The following is a 24071-nucleotide window of genomic DNA, read 5'->3' as shown; positions in this document are numbered from 1 at the left end:
TTTACAAAAAAAGCATTTGTCAACTTGACAAAGAAATGCTTTTTTTTGTAAAAGCACCCCATACCGTGCTTCCACTTTAATGGCAGCCACACCCCTTTCTTTAGACACGGCTCGTCTAAAGAAAGGGGCGCGGCTGATATTAAAGTTAAAGCGCCGCGTGGGTGTTTTTACAAACTAGCATTTGTAATGCAATGGGTGTTGCATTAACGAAATGCTTGTTCGGGCTCAGCAAGCAGTAATAGTGACACATTTTATGCCTCCCCCTGCTTGGTCTGAAATAATAAGGCGGTAGTGACCAGGGTCCGCTTTCACATGGGGCAGTTCAAGCTAGGGTCTCATGTATAAAAACAAGGCTTTCAGTTCCCAATTGCTGAGATGCAATGTTGTGCCGTTCTCCAAACTGAAAACCTTTGAGTGATCTCTGACTACAGAAGACTCCTTAAATGAACTCAGTGATCATATGTGTATTTGGTGCCCCACAAGAAAGCTTGCCCATAGAACCACCAAAACAGAGCTGAGAGAAGAGATACGGGTGGCTGAAGCACATCAGAATGAGTCTGCTCTTTCTATAAACACTATTTTTATCTCATTCTTGAGAAGTTGGGCCTGATGACATGTAATACTAAGCTGTGTGTGTGGCGTAGTTATTGGCAATTAACCAGGAGTCCGGAAGACGCTACAACTGACACAAGGTTGCAATAAGTAACCCAAAGATTGACAGTGTTCTCCAGAGAGCTTGCCATGGTCCAAGCAAACTGGTTGTGCGTTCTACATGTGTTGTAGTCGAAGTACGAAACCAATGCTTAATGCAGGTGGAGTCAACGCACAACTCCAGTTTCTGAAAAGAAGTTTGAATGACAAAAGCATTGCAAAGAAATCTACATATCGGTGACCAAGAACCTACTGGTCAGACCGTACATAAAGGTACCGGGCTGCTGCACAATATAGAGTCATACATAATCTGAAACACTTACGCTGAAGGCAGATACACACAGGTTTTGAAAGAGCAGCAAATAGCAACAGAAAATTGTGAGATAGCAATACCATTAGAAAGTGGTGAAGATCAAGTGCGCCAAAGAGACGCCAAAAACATAAAACTGTTATTTATTCACCAGAATCTGAGTACAGTGAGCTGGTGAAATCTCAATGCCAAGTGCCGCAACCCAGGCAAAGCACACTGGTTGTGCTTCCAACGCTGGTTGGTCCTGTCAAGCCGGCTTAAGGGCCGTGAAGGTGGCCGGAACAGGAACATAGGAAAGAGCGACAGCCAGAACAGTCCTAGATATCTTTGGAATAGTAAAAAACGGATTCTCCAATGGAGGCAAAGACCGAGGCCGTCTTTCCAAAAGTAATCAAGAATGAACCAGAGGCCAGCACATATCAAGGACTTAAATATGGTTCACACAAATGGTTCAAGATGAATAGCCAAGGGAACTAGAGATCAACCACTCCCAGAAATGGCTTTCCTGAAACCACCACCGCAGTTTGATACCGCCAAAAAGCAAAATATTAGTTATAGATGAACAGCTTGGATAAAGACATTGATTCACTTGAAGAGATTGATGATAAAAAGATTATCAAGTAGCTCAAAAATCTTGCTGCTGGAGGTGTAAAAGAAGTCATAAAGAAAATGCAGCGAACTGATCAAGAAGCCACATATTGTCAGATTAAAGAAGTGTTGAATTTCAAGTTTAATCCAATGCCAAATACTGATTATGAATGATTCATTTTCGACCAAGTACTCCAGAAACTCTGTGAAAACATTGATAAATTTGTGGAGAGACTTGACACACTCACCAGACATTGCAAGTTCAATTAATTTAACGATAATGAAGGTATGTGTTTGAGATTTATTGAGGGATGCTGGTCAGATTCATTCAGACGATGAATGCTGAGAGTAACTCTTAGTCTGGAGCAAGTATTATTGGCTGCCAGAGCTGAAGAGCGTGCTGCGAGACAAGCTGCTGACATGGAGCCTGGAGGTGCCCAGAATGAATACTGTCTTGAGTGTGAAAACCAAACAGAAGACTGAGGACACAAAGCAATGTCTACACGTAAAAAGAAGTTATGTTTTAGATGTGAATTTTCATTTCCACACAAAGGTAAATGTCCTGCTCTTGAACAGATATGTAAACGCTGTGAAAAGAAGAACAATTTTGTAACGGTTTGCATAACAAAAGGAAAAAGTGAGTGCATCATGCCGCGAAGACAAAATTCCAGAATCAATGCTCAACGCACACCCACAGGGTCAAGCAGTGATATAAGTTCAGATAAACACTAAGCAAAGTCGACCGTCATCTAAATCATCGTCAAACAGTTCTTCTGTATCAGTGTCAAGTGAAAGTTATGAAAATGATTGCTCTATGTTGATATTTACCTCAGAAAATCATGTGCATGTTGGTTTGGCTGCTTGTGAATGAAAATGTCAGTCAAAGAAAACTCAACATGCCAAAGTAATTCAAACATTGTACGAAGATTACACTGAACGTAAATGGTTGTCTTTAATTTTTTTAATTTTTGTTTTTTTTTATTGAAATCCATATAACTAGAAACTTTTTATCCATACATCCATCCATAAAATTAATTACATTTATCAAATGATTGTTAAATAACACCAGTAGGCCGGAAAACAGTAAATTCTAAAATCAATAAAAGAGTGACAATATATGCATTTAAGCTAGTATTCGAAAAATGAAACGCGTAATATTTTGGAACAGCATCCACTGCCAATATTAACACAAACTAAACAATTTATTGAACCTTAGGGACCTTAAACATATACAGAGAAATCAGCAAGTATGGCCAGAATAATATTTCATCCTATATCGATTAATAGAGCTATGTAAAAATAAAATATATGAGGTGTCGTATAGTAAATTAAAGTGCTAGTATTACTGTTAATAGGATTCGAACATGCTGAAAATACCTCCTGAGATACAGGCTAAATGTTGAGATCTTAATCAAAATAGGCTGCCCAAACCCTCTCAAACTTCTTAAGCCCCCCAATTCGCAGTGCGTAGGCTCGTTCGCTTTTTTTTAACCTCCTTCATTTTCCGGACCCATTCATTTTTAGTTGGTATAAGATCCGATCGCCATCTCTGAAGCAAAAGTGATCTAGCAACTGCCATTGCGATATATAATAATTTGATCACCTTGTCTGAAAGAAGATGATCTGGGTCATAGCCAAACACTATCAGCCGAATATTCAAATCTATTGTGTTTAAGCATTCGGCTTTCAAATAGTAAAAAATATCATTCCAGAACCTCTGGATCAGGGGGCATTATAATATGATATGGGTCCAATTGGCTGAAAGATGGTTAAGACAACGAAAGCACTGCCCAGATTGGTTGGGATAAACCTTAGATAAGAAAAGTGGGGTTCTATAAAGTAGCCATTTGCTAAAAAATAACATCCTTCGCCAATTAGCGCCCCTTAACGTACTAACGTTGAGATTATGAACTGCTGACCACATATTTGCTGTGATTTCCATCTCCTCATGTTTTCCCCATTTAGTTATAGCCTTATCCTCAAGATCCATACCCTTGATAGAGGCTAAACGCTTTTTCCATTGTCCGGGTTTCTTACATGTAGTATCATCTAGTAATTCATATACTAAGCATTTCCGTTCGATAATCTGAACCAAATCAAGTTCACTCAGAAATTTACTGAGAATGTTATATGACCCAAGGAGAAGGAAATCATTTGGAATTAAATGAGACATTTCGGCTTTGTTCAGCCATCTATCATTCCTTAAGAAATCGGAGATTTTCCCCAAAGCCAGCCTTGGCCCATTTTTGTGTAATTACAGACGAATCTCTAATCCCAGATAGTGAAATGAGGCCGGATAACGGAGTTGCGGAGTTAGTTACGGGGATTGAATATCTTCTATAAAAAGCCTCACGTTTATAGAAAAACCACTGCATACAATTATACCATACTACTTTAGGAGATTTTATGATTGTTAGTGGGCAATGAATCTGATTCTCTTTGCAAATTAAGCTCATAAAGTAATTAATAAAAAAAAGTTTGTAATTCCGGCTTAAACCTTGACATATATTGTGCAAAATAATAATCCCTAAAATTAGGGAGAGCTAATCCACCATTTTCCAGCTCCTCATATAAAGTGCTAAGTGCAATCCAAGGGATCTTCTTGCCCCAGAAAAAAGATGTAAACATAGACTCTAATTTAACAAAGAAAGAGGCCTTTAAAACACAGGGAATCACAGAAAATAGGAAATTAAATAGCAGAAGAACAGACATTTTAATCAATGCGACCCTGCCCAAAATGGCTAATGGAAGAAAATTCAATCGAAAGAATAAATCCTGGATCTTTTGCAGTAGTGGGGAAAAATGTAAATCATATAATTCAGAAATTCGAGCTGTAAAATAAATACCCAGATATCTTTTCGGTTTTGTATTTAGACAAGGAAGAATATCAAGATGTAAATCCGTAGGCTCACAACTACACTGTATTATTTCTGTTTTTTTAAATTGATTTTATATCCGCCAAGCGACTCAAATTGCTCAAATATCTCAAAAGCTTTTGCTTGCACCTCCTTCTCAGGCTTTATAATGAGCATGATATCGTCGGCGTATAATTTCAATTTCCTTTCATTATCGACAGTGGTACATCGATAAACATTATGCCTGAGGAGAAATACAATGAACTATCATTCATTGCCGCAACTTAAGCCATCGAAAACCATAGTGAATACCTGGGCTAAAATGACGCCATTAAGAAGTTAAGGTTTATTTGTAGTAACAATTAAACGCAAGAAAACGAGTGTGCAAGTACCCATCCATGTGCTTCAGGGCACAGCTTCAATTGCCTGTCTATTCCGTTTCAGCACAACTGCTGATATGGGACTGATTGCTGTAAATTACAACATGAATGCGCAACAAGAAATAATAAGTGAATTCCCTTCCTTATTTCATGGTTAGAGAAAACTTAAAACTATGAAAGTAAAGCTACATATTAATGACATCTGTCCTCTTGCTCAGAGGCAAAGACAAGTGTTTCTCTTTTGCAAGAAGCTGTTGAAAAAGAACTTAAATTGACCCTTAAACTGGTCCTACGCCATGGGTTTCTCTCATAGTGGAAGTGCCTAGAAAGGACAGTGAAGGTGCTGTATGCATATGCGTTGACATGCATCAGGTAAACAAGGCAATTGTACGAGAACGACATTCAGTTCCACACATTGCTGACATGTTAATGTAATTAAATGGTGCAGAGGTCTTCTCTCGCATTGATTCAACTAAAGGTTATCATCACTTAGAACTTGAAGAAAATTGCAGGTACATTACAACCTTTTCTATACATGTTGGTCTATTTCAAAACAAAAGATTACATTTTGGTGTGTCATCCGCTGCTGAACTTTTTCAAGACGTCATTCAATTTATCATACAGACTGTCATAAATGCATACAATTATAGTGATGACAGATTGGTTTTCAGAGCTACACAAAAAGAACATGATAAAGCTCTTACACAAGTATGTCCTTTACTTGCTGAAGGAGGTTTGATTTTGAATGCAGACAAGTGTGAGTTCCAAAAGGCAAAGCTAAAATTATTTGGCCATATCTTTTCTGATGGAGTGTGACAGCAGATCATGCTAAAGTACAAATGCTGCCAAATGCCTATCCCCCACAAGATGTTTCTATGGTACATTCATTTCTTGGCACGCGTAGTTACTGTTCCAGATGCATACAAGACTATGCAGCTGTAAGTGCTCTATTGAGAAAATTGATGAAAAAGAAGGTTTCATTTCATTGGTCACATGAATGTGAGATAAGCTCTAAAAGAATTCAACAAGACATTGAGTATGCTACTGAAATGGCATACTTGAATTCGAAGCTTCATACAGAGTTTGTTGTTGACGCTAGCCCAGTTGGGTTAGGCGCTATCTTTACACAACACAGTGAACACCTGAATGCTCAAAGGCATATTGTGGCATATGCAAGTAAAAGTTTATCCCAAACAGAATGTGCTGACTACCAACCTGGGAAAGAAAGCTTCGCTGTGGTATGAGCTTGTGAGCATTTCCAGTTATTCCTGTATGGAAAATGTTTTACGTTGATAACTGACCATCACGTTTTACTGACCATATTTGACAATGCAAAGATCAAAAGGCCCCCTCACATTGAATGATTGGGACTATGGTAACAAGAGTACAATCAGAACCCTGTTGACTACTCCAGGGTGCCTACACAAGGTCATGGTACTCCATCCAAGACAGCTGAGGCCTATATCAATTTCATTGTAAAATCAAACACACGTGTTAGCCACTGCCACAAGCCATGATAGTGACAACTAAAGCTGAAAGATATAATTACACATCTGTCATGGAACCAACACACTCAACCACTCACCAGTGATGGTGAATATAAAAAAATGCAAAAATATCAAAGATGAACTATCCATAACTCAGGAAGGAGTTATTCTAGGAGGGTCAAGAATTCTGATTCTGGGGAGTCTGCAACAGAAAATAATTGAATTGGCCCATGAAGGACATCGTGGATTTATTGCTACAAAACTAGTTCCTCAAGACCAAGTCTGATTTGCTCATCTTGAGGACAGGGTTGAAAAGGAATTAAAGGCTTGGCATCTATGCAACTGCCTTCCGACAAAAACTACTCACCATACTTTGAACACGTCAGAACTCCCAAAGCATGCATGGGAGAGAGTAGCCATTGACTTTTTCACTCAACAATTGGTAACACCTGCAGGTGATTATGGATGAATACTCACGATTTCCAATAATTGATGATCTTTCATCTACTACTCAAGAACAAGTCATTGAAAGACTGGATGGCATCTTTGCGACATGGGGTGCTCCAGCCATAGTGAAGTCCGACAATGGCGTGCCTTTCAAGAGCTGAGAGTTTTAAGATTTCTTACAGCATTTGAATATAAAGAATCAGAAGAGCACACCTTTGTGGCTGCAAACCAACAGACTGGTTGAGTGTTTGGTGAGTACGTTAAAGAAAGCAGTGCAGCATGCTGCTCTTGTGAAGCTTGATTTGAAAACTGTGTTGTATTCTACCTTGTTCAACACCCTACTTTACCACAGGTGAAAGTCCTGCCACATAAGTTTTTGGGAGAGCAATGAACAGCAAGTTACCTCAATGGACCTATCAGAGAATGGAGATCAAGTGCTCACACAATAGATGTTAAGATGAAAATCTGATGCTTCATTTAAATCAGAAATTTTTCAAATGGTGTCAACTAAGTGACACATGATGACTGCTCAGTGCCCTTGGAATTCTATTACTAGAGACTCTTCTCACTTTAAGCACTTAACTAATAGGTCATCAGATGGTTGGCTTAGAATGTTGGTTTCCCAGTTACATGCATAGGAATAAAGACGTGTAATACCAAGATCCATATGTGGCGTAATCATTGGCGGGGGAAGATGCTACATGTGCCACAACTTTTTTAACTCCATGAAATCCCAGTCAGGGCTACAGTTTATTTTGACATATACTATTTGGAAGCAATATGTATAGTTTTTTGATGAATATAGAATTCGGGGATCGAGACTCAAAATAAGAGCTGCTATTAAACACTATTTAAAATTAAGTGGCAATTCAGGCTTATGATGTTCTAAGGAGGCCTCTTGTCTTCTTCTTTTAGCCTGCTGTACAGTTCTCAATGTACACAAGACACAGCTGACATCTACTCAACAAATACAATCAAATACTGCACAGTTTTTTTGTTTAGCTGGCTTGTAATAAAGCCAACCAGTCGAAATCAAGGTCATAAACAAGGTCCAATCATGGTCATTCATGGCTGGTCATGAAGTTATTTTGAAAACTGACTAAGGCTATAATATTAAGGTCAAAATAAACATACAATAAGTTGAAATTAAACTAAATCTCCTGCTTTATTAAGGCGGTCTGCACTTACCATTGCTCGACTTGAGACACAGCTGCAGGATCTCAGAGAGGAAACATTTCTTCAGTATGGCTGTACTGCTCAGGCTCTCCTTGTCCAGAATCTTCAGAAAATCTTCAAGTTCTGTCAACAATTGCTGCAAAACTGGAAAGGAACCGAGAGATGAAGTCAGTTGCAATAGAATTCCATCACTTGGGCATTTAGCACTTTACTCATATAGCAAAGGTCCATATTTCTAGATTGTGTTTAGAGACGCGGCATTGAGAATGAAAGCAAGGAGTAGTGTAGTTAAACAGGTTTCATTTCACTAATCTACTACAGGGTTCCTTCTTAACAGTTTGTAGCACTGAGATTTTTAAGATTTGATATACTTGGAAGTGGGTATCTAACTCAGGACAGTTACATTTTGTTCAGGATCTTGTTCCTCTCTTAAATTGGCACTGTACGGATGGGCCTCCAAGTCATCATTTGTTGCCAACAAAAAGGACTTGAGATTCTGATTTATTTATTTCATACTCAGTTAATTAAAACCACTGCATGTTCACAAATATTAAAAAATAACAGAGGAGTTACAACTTATTAAATGGATACAATCTTCAACTTATCACATTTAAAAAAAATTGATAGTAAAATTGTGTCTCCTTTGGGCAATTAAAAAAAGACCTTCAAATTTTTTCTTTTAAAAAAGCTCACCATTAAAAGGCTTATGTGGGTGTTCCTTGTATTTCTTTTGTTTGCTACTCCCTTCCACCTTCCATCAGCAACATAACATCCTACTGTTGACCTGAGCCCAGAGAGGAGAGCAAAATGAAATCCGACTGACTGTTGCTGTGGGGTTAAGTGGCTAAACACAATCTACCTCTGCTTCAAGACCATCATAGCTGTGTTCGGGAGGTATGAGCATCCTGCTTGGGACTATCCAAGATACTGAGGGTAAGGCACCTTAACTTTTTTAGACCTGCCCATTTCTTGCCCTGCATTGATGCTTTTTTCTTTTTTATGTGAAATGCTAGAACATATTAACCTTGCTGCACATTCCCTTAGTTCTATAGAACGTTATAAATTATGTGAACACAACTATATCAATAGATGATAAACTATCAAACTATAATGAAAGTAATGTTAAACGTTATACATATGCAATCAATACTAACTGCCACATGGATATAAAAATGAGAAATATGCACTCAAAATAAATGGATATATGAAAAGCAATGGTGGTACATAAGCAGAAAATGCAAAGCTTACAAAATTCCCGGATTGCAAGGGAAGTATTTTAATGAGTATAAGTGTCTATGGCAGAACGCAGCGGGACAGAATCCCCCCCCCCCCTTCCTCTCCGACCCTACACCTACCACCTGCGGAGTTCCCCAGGGGTCCTCCCTCAGCCCTACACTCTTCAACGTCTACATGGCTCCGCTCGCCCCCATCGTCAGAACCTAGGGACTCAACATTGTGTCATATGCAGACAACACCCAACTCATCCTCACCCTATCCAACGAACCCAATATCGCCAGACATAATTTTCGAGAAGGCATGGAAGCCGTTGCCAAATGGATGAAAAACAGCTGCCTACAACTAAATACCAACAAAACAGAAGTACTCATCATGGGCTCAAACCCCGACGCATGGAACGACACCTGGTGGCCTGCCGCCCTAGGAAGCCCACCCACCCCCACGGACCACACACGCAACCTGGGAATCATCCTGGACTCCGAGCTCAAAATGGACCGCCAGATCAACTCAGTCTCGTCCTCCTGCTTCCACACCCTCCGCCTACTACGTAAGACCTTCAAATGGATTCCCCTCGAACACAGAAACACCGTCACTCATGCCCTGGTCACCAGCAGACTCGACTACGGCAACTCACTCTACACCAGAATAAACAAAAACCTCACCTGCAAGCTACAGAACATCCAGAACGCCGCCGCAATACTGGTCCTCGACCTGCCAAGACACTGCCATATCTCCCAGCACCTGTGCACACTCCACTGGCTCTCCATCGAAGCTAGAGTCACCTTCAAGATGCTCGCCCACAAGGCCCTCCACGACACTGGACCAGCATACTTGAACAGCCGACTCAAATTCCACGCACCCTAGAGGACCCTACGATCTGCCCAGCTCTCCTACACTGTGGTCCCCCGCACCAGAAAGACCGGATCTGGAGGCCGCTCCTTCTCCTTCCTCGCAGCCCGAGCCTGGAACGCCCTGCTGCTCCACCTCAGACAGACAACATCGCTCCCCATCTTCGCAAGAAACCTCAAAACCTGGCTCTTCGACAGACTCCCCCCCCGCCCCCCCTTGATGGACTGGAGCCTGCTAACCTCCCCCCCCCCCAGCGCCTTGAGACCCTTACGGGTGAATAGTCGCGCTTAACAAACACCTGATTGATCTATGCACACTGATAAATGAAAAAGCATGGCAAAATGTCTTATGCCAAATTTGACTATGCAGCTTGGTGCAAAAACAAAATCTAATCCAGATAGGTGTTACACAACACAAATTTGGCTTAAGATGACTACAAAGAGGAATGGAAGCAGCTTCTGATGGTCGGTTTCTTGTTTTACTGAGTTTGTATCATTATGAAAACAGATGACATTTTCAAGCGTCGCAGAGGAAATGTACAGACGGAGGAGGTAATGGTGTTTCCAAGTCTACATGTAACAGAAAGGTCAGAAATATTAAGGCAATGTCCAAACACACTGGTGCCTGCCTACCATTAACGAGGAAGAAGCCATGATGTGATTGAATATTGAAGATGTTGGCACTGCAGATGACCATGGGATCTAAGGTGCTGCAGCTGCAGCTGTTGAATCGTTACCTGAAGCAACACTGAAGGTATCTAAAAAGTGTGAGATTATTGGTACAACGGACTCAAACTCAGTAGCTTTGATGATGGGTAACTACATTGCATTGCAGTAGGCTTGATGCTCTCTGACTGGTCATATTACTTTCCAGGAATCAACAGGAAGCATTGCTTGTTGTTCCAGAGGAACGTTCAAAACAACAGTTTCAAAACAGGTTAAACATTGAAACACAGGTCTCACTAGAGGAAGCTGAAGTTTGCGAACACCCAAAGTCAAGTAAAGACTTACCTCAGCAAGGATTTCTACTCCGAGATAGATTGCAATAGTTTTGTGGCATATTCAGTCAGGTTACAGGTAGGGTGCATTTTGTTATTCTAACTTTTATTTCTTGTATAGTAACAAATACAAATTACACACCTAACAATGAGAAAAGCAGTTGACAGAAAAGAACTTTGAAAACAAAGAAACAAAAAAGGAAGGGATGAATCCAAAAATAGTTTTACGCCAGCCAGCAAGCCAGACCCAAAGGTCATAAAATATGGGTGATGCCAGTTGTGTTCAAGACATGGATCACAGTGTGCAGTAGATCAGGAAATGCGTTGGAAATTGGATTTGAAAAAGTCTCTGTATGCAGAATCGGTTGTTTGATGGGCAGACTTTTCAGCTGCAGAGGTTAAAGTTACCTCTTTATGATTTAGAACTGCAATAAGCTGGTTTCATTTATCAAAGTGCATATTTATAATATCTGTTTTTGACCAAGAAGCACTTTCAAAAACCCTGATCGGAAGAGGATAAAATATAATACAATTTATTTAATAGTTTACGGAGAAAACCGGGGCCAATACACAACAAGACACATTTGTTTAAATTATGTGGGAACTATTTCTTACAAGCATATGTTAAGATAGAATTAAAAAAGCACGTAATAAAAAAAGTTTAGGAGCAAGTTCGCAATTCAAATGATTAAAGGCATCATGTATAGTGATAGAATCACAAACTAGTGAGTGTCCTAGAGGGCTAAGTGCCTGAAGATCTGCTAATGAAAGCATGATTGTCTTTTGTCAAAGAAGCTTGAAAGGAAATTTCCATGTATGTGGTCTGCTGCAGTCTGCAAAAATATGATTTTTCTAGGAATCACACATGCTCTGAATTGGGTACCAGTTCCCCGAATTTGCCAACAGTTAGCTCTCAAATGCTAAAAATTCCCAGCCGTAGTGGTGCAAGATGTAAAATATATTTTTTTGTACAAACTGAAAGCTGTGCAGCGCAGTCTGTGTACAACACACTCTTTAGCACATGTATGATAAAAATATTTGGAATTAGTAGAAGGTTCTGTGTGCATTACAGAAAAGTTGAATCCTACTCCAAATTTACGTCAATCATATCTTGCGTCACTGCTCACTGCACCTGCCTAAGTTGTAGGGCTGTGCATTCGGAATACTAGCTTCAGTAGCTGCGTCAAGTGCAGGTATTGAGTAAACTAGGAGTATCTGCTCCCCCTGTGCCACCAGACCCTCTTTCAAAATGGCTGTCTGAACTGCTGTGAGAATTTTCTTAGTGAGCAATAAAATATGGAGGTCATCTGTTCCGCATGTAAACTGTGTATGTGTAGCTTGAAGAGTTAAAGACGACTGTAATTATTAGGTCCATATTGTTGTCCTGTGCCTGTAAGTACTTAGTCATGTCTGTTAGCGGTGTGTTTTTGTCCAATTCTTTTCAGAAGATATGGGTGCAATTAATTTAAATAAGAGCTTAACTCACTCAGCATAATGGGGCAAGTCCAGAAATCCATCAAGGCTTCAACTTTCTCAATGTGTTTGGAGATAGTAAAGTATCACACTTCTGTAGAAATTCACATGCCAGTACTTTGGCCTCACTGGATTATTCAAATCCAAGAATTATGATGTTGACATATGCAATTTAATATTTTTTTACATTCAATTTGCACCCATGTCATGCTAAGGGTCTCACTTTTCTGTCCATCCTATCGAAGTGCTTCAGCAGACAATCAACATTGATATAGATTTTATTGTAATAGAACACCTTCAGATTTTCTTTTGAGAGCTCCATTAACCGTGCTGCAAAGAACCCAGACCTATTCTTATACCTTTGAGATAATCTCATATAGGAGTGCTTATATCTGCCAAACAAGAAAGCAGGTAGATACTATGTATCCGGGGCTATATGTTAACTAAGAAAACCTGTTCGATATTGGATGTTGTTTTAGTTTTTTGCGTAAGTTTGTTATCAGTCCAGTAACTATTAGCACTGCATGCGTGTTTTTGTGTGAATTTAAATTTAGATAATATCAAACTTTTCTATATGTATTGTCTGGCTTCAACACTAGAAAAAGGAGAGAGTTCAGGGTTGAACAACAAGGCACTATTACACCTTGATTCTGTAGTTGATCTAGGATGAACATTATATAATGCTTTGCATCTTTGTAATTTTCATACAAGATACGTCCCAAGCTTAGGTTTTCTGGACCATCTGGCAAAAGTGCTTTCTTGATGCAAACATCCCAACTTGAGATAGTAAACCTCGTGGACTGTAACCCATAAAGCACCCGAATATTGTAGGAGCATGGTATGTTCTGGGCAGTGATCAGTCCCCTAAGACTCACAGGACAAATTGTTGTTTATTGGTTTCAAATCTCTTTTCATCTTGAATAGATACACTCAAGAATACACACTAGGAATATATTTTATGACTTAATTAAAATCAACTTCTTATCTAGTGCAAATAATGTTTATTATTATAACTATAAAGGTAAAAAAACAGTGACAATGGGAAAATATATAAACACGTATTAAAAAGAATTGCAACATTATAATGATGTTCTAAAATGTCCCTGTATATAATGATTGAGTCAGTCTCTGTTCTCTAATCCTTTTCTTCTTACCTCTAGCTAATCTGTTTTATAAACTCATACAGGTCCTTTTGGTGCTAAGATGGCCTCTCACCTGCATACTTTAGTTGAACAACAGAAGTGTTGTTCTGCATGAAGAAGGTTGTTGTCTATCTATGCACTCAATAACTGTTGCATCTCCAGCAATCCATGTTTGCTGGAGCTACAAAAGCCAGTTTGCTCTAAGGTGCCTGCCTGTGGCCTTCACAAAGGATGCTTACAGCTTCTACTTGTGTGATCCCAATCACCCAGTAGGCTGAAGAGTCCTCTTTCCCTTGTACCCGTCTTAAGTACATTTTTCTAATTATTTTGAAAAGGTCAGGCCTCACATGCAAGATGTAAAATGTGTAAAATTCAAGAATTACCATATTTATCTTGTCGTACCCTCACCTATTTCTATAAAATGTTATATATTATGTGAATACAAATATATGATTAATATGTACACTATCAAACTATAATATAGTATGCTATACATGTGTAAATAACAATAAATGCCAAAGTGTCATATGTGCTTGTAAATGAGAAATGTGCACTCAAAATAACAAATGTATGAAATGCAATGGAGGGTAAATAAGAATAAAATGCAAAGATCACCCCAGTACCAAGGTGAGCTATCTGATTAGTCTGTGAAACTGTGACAATTGGCTTTAGATTGTGTCAGGTCATTGTCAATGGAAAAACATTTAGGGCCTAAATTAGAATGGGTGGATCAGAAAATACTCAGGTTCCTGGATTTTCACCACCTTCAGGATGTTAAGTTGATGTAAAATCTGCCAGTAAATTCTCCACCGAATTTAAGACTTCTCTCAGAAGACAAATTTATTGTTACCGTGTACCTCTAAATCAATCACCTTCTCTTGTAAGTTTTGAATTGTAGTTTCAGACTCTCTGCTCACATAAAACACATGGGTAGTGTAGACTGTTTTGCTCGCCTTCTGGAGCAGGCACTTGTGTTTCTTGATTAATGCCCTTTCTATACATCTGTGTTGGAAGAACAGAGGTTTAGGGTCTTTTTGAAATCAGATTTGTGTAATCGAAGCTTTGGATCCTATTTGCAGATTACTTGAGATAATCCAGAGGGAGCCATAGTCCCTCTATGGTGATGGTAGAAAAAGTTACTCACCAGCAAGAGAGTGTGGTTTCCTCTAAGCCCTCTCAAATAATTGGAAAATACTTGCTGCTTGCAAGCAAGGCTGCAAGATCAGGTATCCCAGGGGCACAGCAACCACAGCAGGTCAGATAGTGGATAGAGTAGATGATTTCTCTAACACAGCAATGACCCTCTACACTTAATAGTAGTGCTCCAAAGCATGTCCCTGGTCACTTACATTGTTGCTGTTGTTTCTATAAGGATGTCAGGAGATCGATTCTTCAACCTCCGTGCGTTGAAGGTATGCCATGACAAGATAGGAAAGCACTGGCATATAAAATAGGAGGATTCTTGTGGGTATATCACTGTGAAAGAAAGTAGACTACACAGCTACTGGAACATATGTTATTCTCATGAGAGACTATTTATTTATGCACTTTCTATATAGCACTGAGCAATGTTTACAAGGGTGCTACCTCGTTTTACCTTATAACAATAGAGATATATGTTTCTCTATTGATGAACAGTATAACTACTGTAAGCAGAAGGGAGACAGTGAAAAGAGGGGGCTTCAGGCAGGAAAGAGATGGGAATTAGAGTTTGAACAGAAGCAAATTCTGTAGTACATCCCTTAAGGATCATGTTTCGAAAGAACATTATCCTTGACTCAAAGGTGAAGAAACATGTTATTGAGTGTCAAGGTTGTGACTGAACTTCAGCTTAAGTTTTCTCTCAAACTGCAGCAAATATTCCTGATAGGAAAATTTGTCTCAAAGGTTTGGAGTACCCCTGGATTATGACATTACTAGCTGAAATTGAATTTCCTGGATTGTCAGAGTTTCCCTTTACCTCTCTGTTTTTTTATTCTCACAAGAGATCTTCAGGGAAGAGCAAGGTATGGTGCATGCTTAGAAAAATAAAATGCTGCCAGATGTCTTTCAGAAGGCCAAAAGGGCGAGCAGGGGCCAACCGTGGGAGTTGCGGCCCATTCATTCTTGATGTACCGGGACTCGTCCTACTATGGATTCTGAGCAGCTAGGCCAACTACCGCTTCTACACTTGACTCTCAGTAGTAACGTGGTCGAGAAGTCAAAGTTTCCCTCAGACAAGGGAGTGAACACAGGCTCACAAATCAAAATGCGCCCAGCAGCAGCAGCAATATACATAGTCAGGCCAAATACTCACTTTTATGAAAAAGCATTTTATTTCTATCCCTAATCACACAAGGGAAAAATACGACATTCACAAACAACTACAAAGTCCCCCTGAGGTCAGCGCTTTTCCCCAGGCACACTCCATGCTTCTAACGGTACTGGTTATTCCCCATTCACAATAGGCAACATCCAAGGTAAGCCCCACTAGTGCTCCGAGTCTCAAGAATCCACAAGGACTCTGTTTTTAAAGTCTCAGTGCAAGTTCCCCTGGGGCCAACTGGCCCAAAATCAGTCTTACCCGCACCTTGCAGGATTGGAGCGACTGAAGTTCCTGGGTGTACCACTTTCACGAGTACCGGAGCAGTAACAGTCGATTCAGGTGAGTTTGTTGCACGTAGTGCAAATGGGCTACATTCTGGGATCGAAGAGTATTCACATTTGGTTGTCCCTTCGCAGTGATCGGAGGGTCTCAACAGCTCCTCTGCACAGACTAAAGGCATGATTTAGATCTTGGCGGACAGGGTACTTAGTCACAACGGTGAAGGATATCCCGTCCGCTAAAATATAAATCCCATTATATCCTATGAGATTCATATTTCGGCGGACAGGATATCCGTTACCATTGTGACGGAGTAACCCGTCCGCCAATATCTAAATCAGGCTCTAGGTCTCTGGTTCTTCCCGTGATGGGGGTGTTGATAAGTAGCTCCTGGTTTGAATCCTACATCCCGGTCAAGTGCACAAGCTCCACAGTGGTATCACACCTCTCGGCGACAACTCCAACCAGGTCACATGGCTTGGTTGTCCCGGTGACCACCCCTCAGGCATATAGGGTCACTGTATCCTCACAGTACATGGGCTCTGGCCCGGTCAGCACAGCAAAATCTTCGGAGGCCCCTCCCGGCATTTGCGGTCACAGGCCACTGCCGCACAAATGCTACAGCCTTACTGCATGGCAGTCTTCTCACAGTGGCCTCTCCTGGCACTTGAGCTTGCTGCTCTCCCACTATACACGGGCTCCGGCCCAATCAGCGCAGTGATACACACAATTAATGGCAGGCCTCGTCTGGCATACCAGGGTCACTGACTTTAATCTGCACATTGGCAACAACCAGATCAGTGCAGCAACTATCTCCTCTCACCTCGCAAAAGGTATTCACTCAACCAGGCTCCACTACTGGATCTCGTTCCCTCCAACATTCGCCTCTCTCTCACAGGACACACTTATCTTGGCAAGTGCTTTTGGATTCCCTGGGTGATATGCCCTCACCCACAAGGGAGACTAGCAGGCCTTGCCACCAGTCCAGGCGGAAGTCTTGCAGAGCTTCCCCTCCTCACACAGCCCATCTGGCTGCTTGGCAGATGTACATTTTCGGGGTCTCAAACTCATCTCCTTATAGCCAATTTTCAGACACCAAATGTGATGTTGGGTCTTTGAAGTTTTATGTTGTGGTTCTGCTTCTTTTGAAGTGTCCACTCCTCTGCTCACTCTTCTCTTGAAAAGCAGTCTGTCAAAGCAGGAGTGACTTCAAAGCTGATAGCCCACAACACAGGCCATGGGACTGACTCGAGTTCACACCTGAGTGTCGATCACAGTGATATGTGTATCAAACGTTTATCCCAGGGCCCCAGCCTTACTCTTTATGATTTTCTTATCAGCCCCATCTCTTTCCCGAGATGTGTCCAGGCCCCTTCCTTGTGACCTCTCACTGAATCAAAGTGCACCCTTTGAAGTGTACAGGGGAAGCCTGGCTCTTACTTCTCCAGTGTGTGTCCACCCAGGTTACAGGAATGCAGCAATACACACATTTGTCAGGGAGGGATTTATCTACCTCCTCTCCATGTTTCCCCATGCAGGTTTGGGTCTCCCAAAATGGAACCCAGGCCCCTCCATGTGTAGTACCATCCAAAGGCACATATACACCCTGTGTGGGTACACAACCTGCACACACTGAACAACACTACATCCTTTAAGTACTGTACCACTCGTAGGCACACAATCACCCAGAACATGCACTCACCATGCACACACTGTTAAGTACTGCATTATCTCCATATTGCACCCTTTGTATGCACACATACACCCAGCACAGATATACCACATCTGCAATGCGCAGCATCTTACAAGAAACCGATGTAGACCAAGGGTGAGTAACCACACATCAGCTGAACTTTAAAAATGAGTGAGCCTGCAGGCCTCACTCCAGTGACATAGGTTAAAAAGAACCTGTTCACTCCTACTCATCCCTACACTGTACGCTGCCACCACCGCAGTCAAGCTGCATATCTCCTTGTGAAGTTAGTAGCCTCTCACCACTTTGAGGGTAGCACTTTGGGTGGCCCTTCCGGTCCATCAAGACGGTAATCCATGAGACAGGCCTATGTCATGGTGCACACAAATAAATCTTGTTTGCCTATGACAACAAAAATCATCATTAGCGATCAGACATCGGTACAGTTGGGCACTCAGGGCAGGTGTGCACGTCCATTACCATGCAGAGGACTTTTCCATCCCAACAAGCTCTAAGACTTTACAGCTAGGGACTTTGAACCCTTATGTAAGAGTTTAAATGAAGATTTTAGTACCCATGCAATAGAGACGGTCTAGCCAAACTACTTCTACTGACTTCATAAAATGATTGTAGAAAAGCATTGTGCTGGGGAACCAGTGCACAACATATTGCGAGATGTCATATGATGGTTAATCGGTACCCACAATATCAGTATAATGGACGTATTAGTATGCAGGGTATTGCAAGAGGACCTGGAGATGGTGACCTACCTGACAGATGTTGATGGGCTGATACACATACGGTATTGTGAATGTCATGATTCTGTGACGTAGTATGCATGGTATTGTGAGATGGCAGTGAGCTGGTACACACTTAGTATTCAGAGAAGTTCTGACTTAGGTTAACTTGTGCTCAAGGCATTTTGAGATGGTGGAGACTTATTGTGAGAGGACATGCGGATTGATGACCTGTGCACAGTGTACTGTGTGTTAGTGATCATTTGGAATGATACTGGGAACCTACACGCAGCGTATTGATTGCGAGTTACTTCATGTGATATTTTGAGAAGTTATGACACTTGTGAAATGGTTTACAGGGTATTGTGAGGTGATGGTGAGTTGTGAGAAGGCTTGATGATGTTGACCTGTGAACACAGTATTGTGAGTTGGAGGCTAACTGGCACACAAGGTATTGTGAGACAATATGAGGCTGGTGACAGGGTACCCAGGGTATTGTAAAATGGTGGTGGGCTAGTAAACAGGGTATTGTGAGAAGAGATGATGATGATGACCTGTGCACAGGTTATTGGGAGTTGGTGGTGAATTTGTATGCTGCTGGGAACCATCTCACCGAGCACTGTGAGACGTGGTTCTTGTGATCTGGTACACAAGGTATTGTAAGATGACGGTAAGTTGTTCCATGGGGTGAAGTGACCAAGCTTGATGATGTTGACCTGTGCTCATGGTAATGAGAGTTGGTGGAGAATCGGTAGACAAGGTATTTATTGTGAGAAGACATGATCCTGGTGACCTGGTGCACAAGGTATTTTGAGAAGACTTGATGCTGGTGACCCGGTACACAGGTTATTGTGAGAAGACATGATGCTGGTGACCCGGTACACAGAGCATTGTGAGAAGACATGATGCTGGTGACCCAGTACAGAGGGTATTATGAGAAGACATGATCCTGGTGACCTGGTACACAGGGTATTGTGAGAGGACATGATGCTACTGACCCGGTACAGAGGGTATTGTGAGAAGACATGATGCTGGTGACCCGGTACACAGGGTATTGTGAGAAGACATGATGCTGGTGACCCGGTACACAGGGTATTGTGAGAAGACATGATGCTGGTGACCCGGTACACAGGGTATTGTGAGAAGACATGATCCCGTTGACCTGGTACACAGGGTATTGTGAGAAGACATGATGCTGGTGACCCAGTTCAGAGCGTATTGTGAGAAGACATGATCCCGGTGACCTGGGACACAGGGTATTGTGAGAAGACATGATACTACTGACCCGGTACAGAGGGTATTGTGAGAAGACATGATGCTGGTGACCCGGTACACAGGGTATTGTGAGAAGACATGATGCTGGTGACCCGGTACACAGGGTATTGTGAGAAGACATGATCCCGGTGACCTGGGACACAGGGTATTGTGAGAAGACATGATACTACTGACCCGGTACAGAGGGTATTGTGAGAAGACATTATCCTGGTGACCCGGTACACAGGGTATTGTGAGAAGACATGATGCTGGTGACCCGGTACAGAGGGTATTGTGAGAAGACATGATCCCGGTGACCTGGTACACAGGGTATTGTGAGAAGATATGATGCTACTGACCTGGTACAGGGGGTATTGTGAGAAGACATGATCCCGGTGACCCGGTACACAGGGTATTGTGAGAAGACATGATACTACTGACCCGGTACAGAGGGTATTGTGAGAAGACATGATCCTGGTGACCCAGTACACAGGGTATTGTGAGAAGACATGATGCTGGTGACCCGGTGCACAAGGAAGGCATTGTGAAACAGTGGGTCGTTATCAAACGGGGTGTTATGAGACGACATGTTCCGGGTGAAAAGGTCAGAGAGACCCTGCTCCCTGCGGTCAGCCCCCGGCACCCTGCACTGTGCTGTGCTGTGCTGTGCTGTGCTGGGTGGGGTGGGGTGATCTCCGCCGCCGCTGCCTAGTATCTAGGTCATGTTCGCTTCCTGTAGAGTCTAGCCCTCTGCGGCCTCTGTCGATAAAGTCTTCAAGAAATAATGAGCTGCGGTCATCATGGCAGAGCAGGTGTGAGGGAAGCCAGCCACTACACGCAGCGGCAGCTGACCTTTGCGTGGCACCGAGTCAAATCCGGATTAGCCGCAAATAAACGCGTTAGACAAGAAGGCCTTCCCAAATTTGGTTTATTGTTCTGAATTAGCAGGATGAAAAAACTGCGCTTTCTATTCCAGCGTTCAATGTTGGTGGAAATAGACTCTCTTAACATGCTGGAATCGAGCGCTTCACGGAGGCGTTAGAACTCGGGTGGAAGGTTTTACTCAGGAATTTAAAATAGAGATGAAACTACCGCCTTCCTATCCATTTATACCCAAAGCCCACGCTTGTAGAACTGATTTCAGGGAAATGTATTTATTTTTAAGGATTTTGTATAACGCTGCGTATTGTCTGTTGGTAACTTCAGAAGTTCGCAGGAAGGGAGGATTGTAGGAACGATCATTTAGGTTTCAATTGCGCAGGGTGGGTAACCCTCTGCGATTTAGGGATGCATGACAAGCTGAAAATATTATCAGAGTGTTGTTTTTTCTTCAAATGTTTTAGAAAGTTTTGTAGTAAGATGTTATTTGTTTTACGACGGAAACGACTCTTGTCGCTAGACTTCAACATTAGATAAAACAGACCCTGCCCTAGCGGGACATTTTTTTTCATGGAGGGCTCTGAGATCCAGATCGCAGCGGGCTCACCTTTCACAGGGTGGAGTCGGTGCTGAAAGCCATCTACCACCAGCACCATGTGTCCTCACCCTAGGGGGCTCGCGGCCATGACAGGCATTCGATGGATTTCATGGCTCTTTGGGGGTGGGGGTCACTCATGTCTTTCTGAAGGAAGATGGGACTTTTATTTTGGAAAGACTAATGGGTTATGCGCAGACTATTAGGTGTGTAATTAGGAGAGATCGCGCGACAAGGGATATATGTACAGCACCCTGAAATAGGTCTGTAGGTGTGTAATTAGGAGCTAGTAGTGACACCCCCTGGCTGCACTTCAGCCCTGTCATGAGGCTGGCGTACTGAACCTTATGGAGGCGGGAAATTAGGTACTGTGGCAGTCTCAGAATACACAGGGTACTTATTGTGAGAAGTGTTAATGATGTTGATCTGTGTACATAGTATTGTGAGCTGGTGGTTAACTGGTACACAGGTTATTTTGAGATGACAGATGCTGGGGGCCTGGTACACAGGTTATTGTAAGTTGACAGTATGCTGGGGACCTGGTACACAGGGTACTGTGAGATGACAAATGCTGGTGGCCTGGTACATAGGGTACTGTGAGATGACAGATGCTGGGGGCCTGGTACTCAGGGTACTGTGAGATGACAAATGCTGGTGACCTGGTACACAGGTTATTGTGAGATGACAGATGCTGGGGGTCTAATATACAGGGTATTGTGAGATGACAGGATGCCGGTGACCTGGTCCACAGGGTATTCTGAGATGACAGGACCCTGGGGACATGGTACACAGGGTATTGTGAGAACACATGATGCTACTGACCCGGTACAGAGGGTATTGTGAGATGACATGATGCTGGTGACCCCGTACACAGGGTATTGTGAGAAGACATGATGCTGGTGACCCGGTACAGAGGGTATTGTGAGATGACAGGTGCTGGTGGCCTGGTACACAGGGTATTGTGAGATGACAGGTGCTGGTGACCTGGTGCACAAGGTATTGTGAGATGACAGGATGCTGGGGGCCTGGTACACAGGGTATTGTGAGATGACAGGTGCTGGGGGCCTGGTACACAGGGTATTGTGAGATGACAGGATGCTGGGGGCCTGGTACACAGGGTATTGTGAGATGACAGGTGCTGGGGGCCTGGTACACAGGGTATTGTGAGATGACAGGATGCTGGGGGCCTGGTACACAGGGTATTGTGAGATGACAGGATGCTGGGGGCCTGGTACACAGGGTATTGTGAGATGACAGGATGCTGGGGGCCTGGTACACAGGGTATTGTGAGATGACAGGATGCTGGGGGCCTGGTACACAGGGTATTGTGAGATGACATGATGCTGGTGACCCCGTACACAGGGTATTGTGAGAAGACATGATGCTGGTGACCCGGTACAGAGGGTATTGTGAGATGACAGATGCTGGTGGCCTGGTACACAGGGTATTGTGAGATGACAGGTGCTGGTGACCTGGTACACAGGGTATTGTGAGATGACAGGATGCTGGGGGCCTGGTACACAGGGTATTGTGAGATGACAGGTGCTGGTGACCTGGTACACAGGGTATTATGAGATGACAATGCTGGTGACCTGGCACACCGGGCATTGTGAACGGTTGATGTGCTGCTAAACAGAGCATTGTAGTTAGACATCATGCTGATGTTCTGTCCACATGGCATTGGTGGCAATGAACAAACCATGCCAAACATGAGGCTAACCTTTTTGGGATATAGCAGATGTAGGAAAAGTTTAGCTAGAAGCCATAAAAGTATCCTGACTTTGCGACTGCGCCCACTCGTACTCCTTGTGGCTCTTGGTGGAAAGATGTACCCAGATTCCGAGCCTGGGTAGCTGGGAGTATGGCGAGCAGAGGGGGTCAATGGGTCACAAGGAGTTGTGCCTGAGTGTCAGCTGTGGGACGACAACTACTCTTACTTTAGTCGAGCCTCGCTCATCGAGTCCCGCATACACATGCGGAAGAAATATAAAGCTGTTACCAGCTGGGGAGTTAGACTGCCCTCCTAAAACTGTGCACCCCCAGCACATGTGTATGTCAGAGAGCCTCGTAGATTCCGTGAAAGAGAACACAGACAACACACATGTGCTAAAGAAAGGAGGAGAGTGTGATGGACCCCGAGATATGCTGCACACCACTGTGGTGACTTCTGACCCAAAAGGTAGGGGTGACCACTTCGCCTTAGTTTGGTTTAAAACAAGCATTGGCATAGCCAATAGGTCTCGCCTTTGGGACCTTATAAGTGTTTAGCCATGCAACAGTTGCGTAACTAAATACTTATAAGGTCCCAAAAGCGAGACCTATTGGCAATGCCAAGCGGCCTTGCTGCCGCGAAAGTGAAAGTGATCGCGATTGCGATCAACATCAAGGCGGCCTTGCGGCCGCGAAAGTGAAAGTAATTGCGGTAAAACGCGGCGCGCGCGCCCGCGCACCTGCACTGTAGCTCTAGGCTGGCCTGGTAGCACTTTTTGGAGCCCTCTCAATAAGTCTCGCCAGACCAGCGCATGCGCTGGGTCAGGCGAGACCTAACCCGCCCGCGCACATGCACTGTAGCTCTAGGCTGGCCTGGTAGTACTTTTTGAAGCCCTCTCAATAAGTCTCGCCAGACCAGCGCATGCGCTGGGTCAGGCGAGACCTAAAAAGGCTACATCACTTCAGAAGAAGTTCTGAATGACAATATTAGCAAAACTCTCAAGCAAGAAGGAACAGCCCGGCGTGTG

General features: G+C 42.8%; 1 protein-coding gene across 1 annotated transcript in view; it reads right to left on the bottom strand.

Annotated features, from left to right (window-relative positions):
* AFAP1L2 (actin filament associated protein 1 like 2) overlaps positions 1-24071 on the bottom strand; it is a 509415-nt gene that overhangs the window by 223576 nt on the left and 261768 nt on the right. The window contains exon 2 of the mRNA XM_085603289.1: positions 7907-8038. Within this exon, the coding sequence (XP_085459415.1) occupies positions 7907-8038 (132 nt within the window). The remainder of the gene's footprint in view (positions 1-7906; positions 8039-24071) is intronic.

This window comes from Triturus cristatus, chromosome 1_2 (assembly GCF_964204655.1).
Source record: "Triturus cristatus chromosome 1_2, aTriCri1.1, whole genome shotgun sequence".
NCBI lineage: Eukaryota > Metazoa > Chordata > Amphibia > Caudata > Salamandridae > Triturus > Triturus cristatus.
The sequence above is the reverse complement of the archived record's forward strand: the minus strand, read 5'-3'. Positions and strand labels throughout refer to the sequence as shown.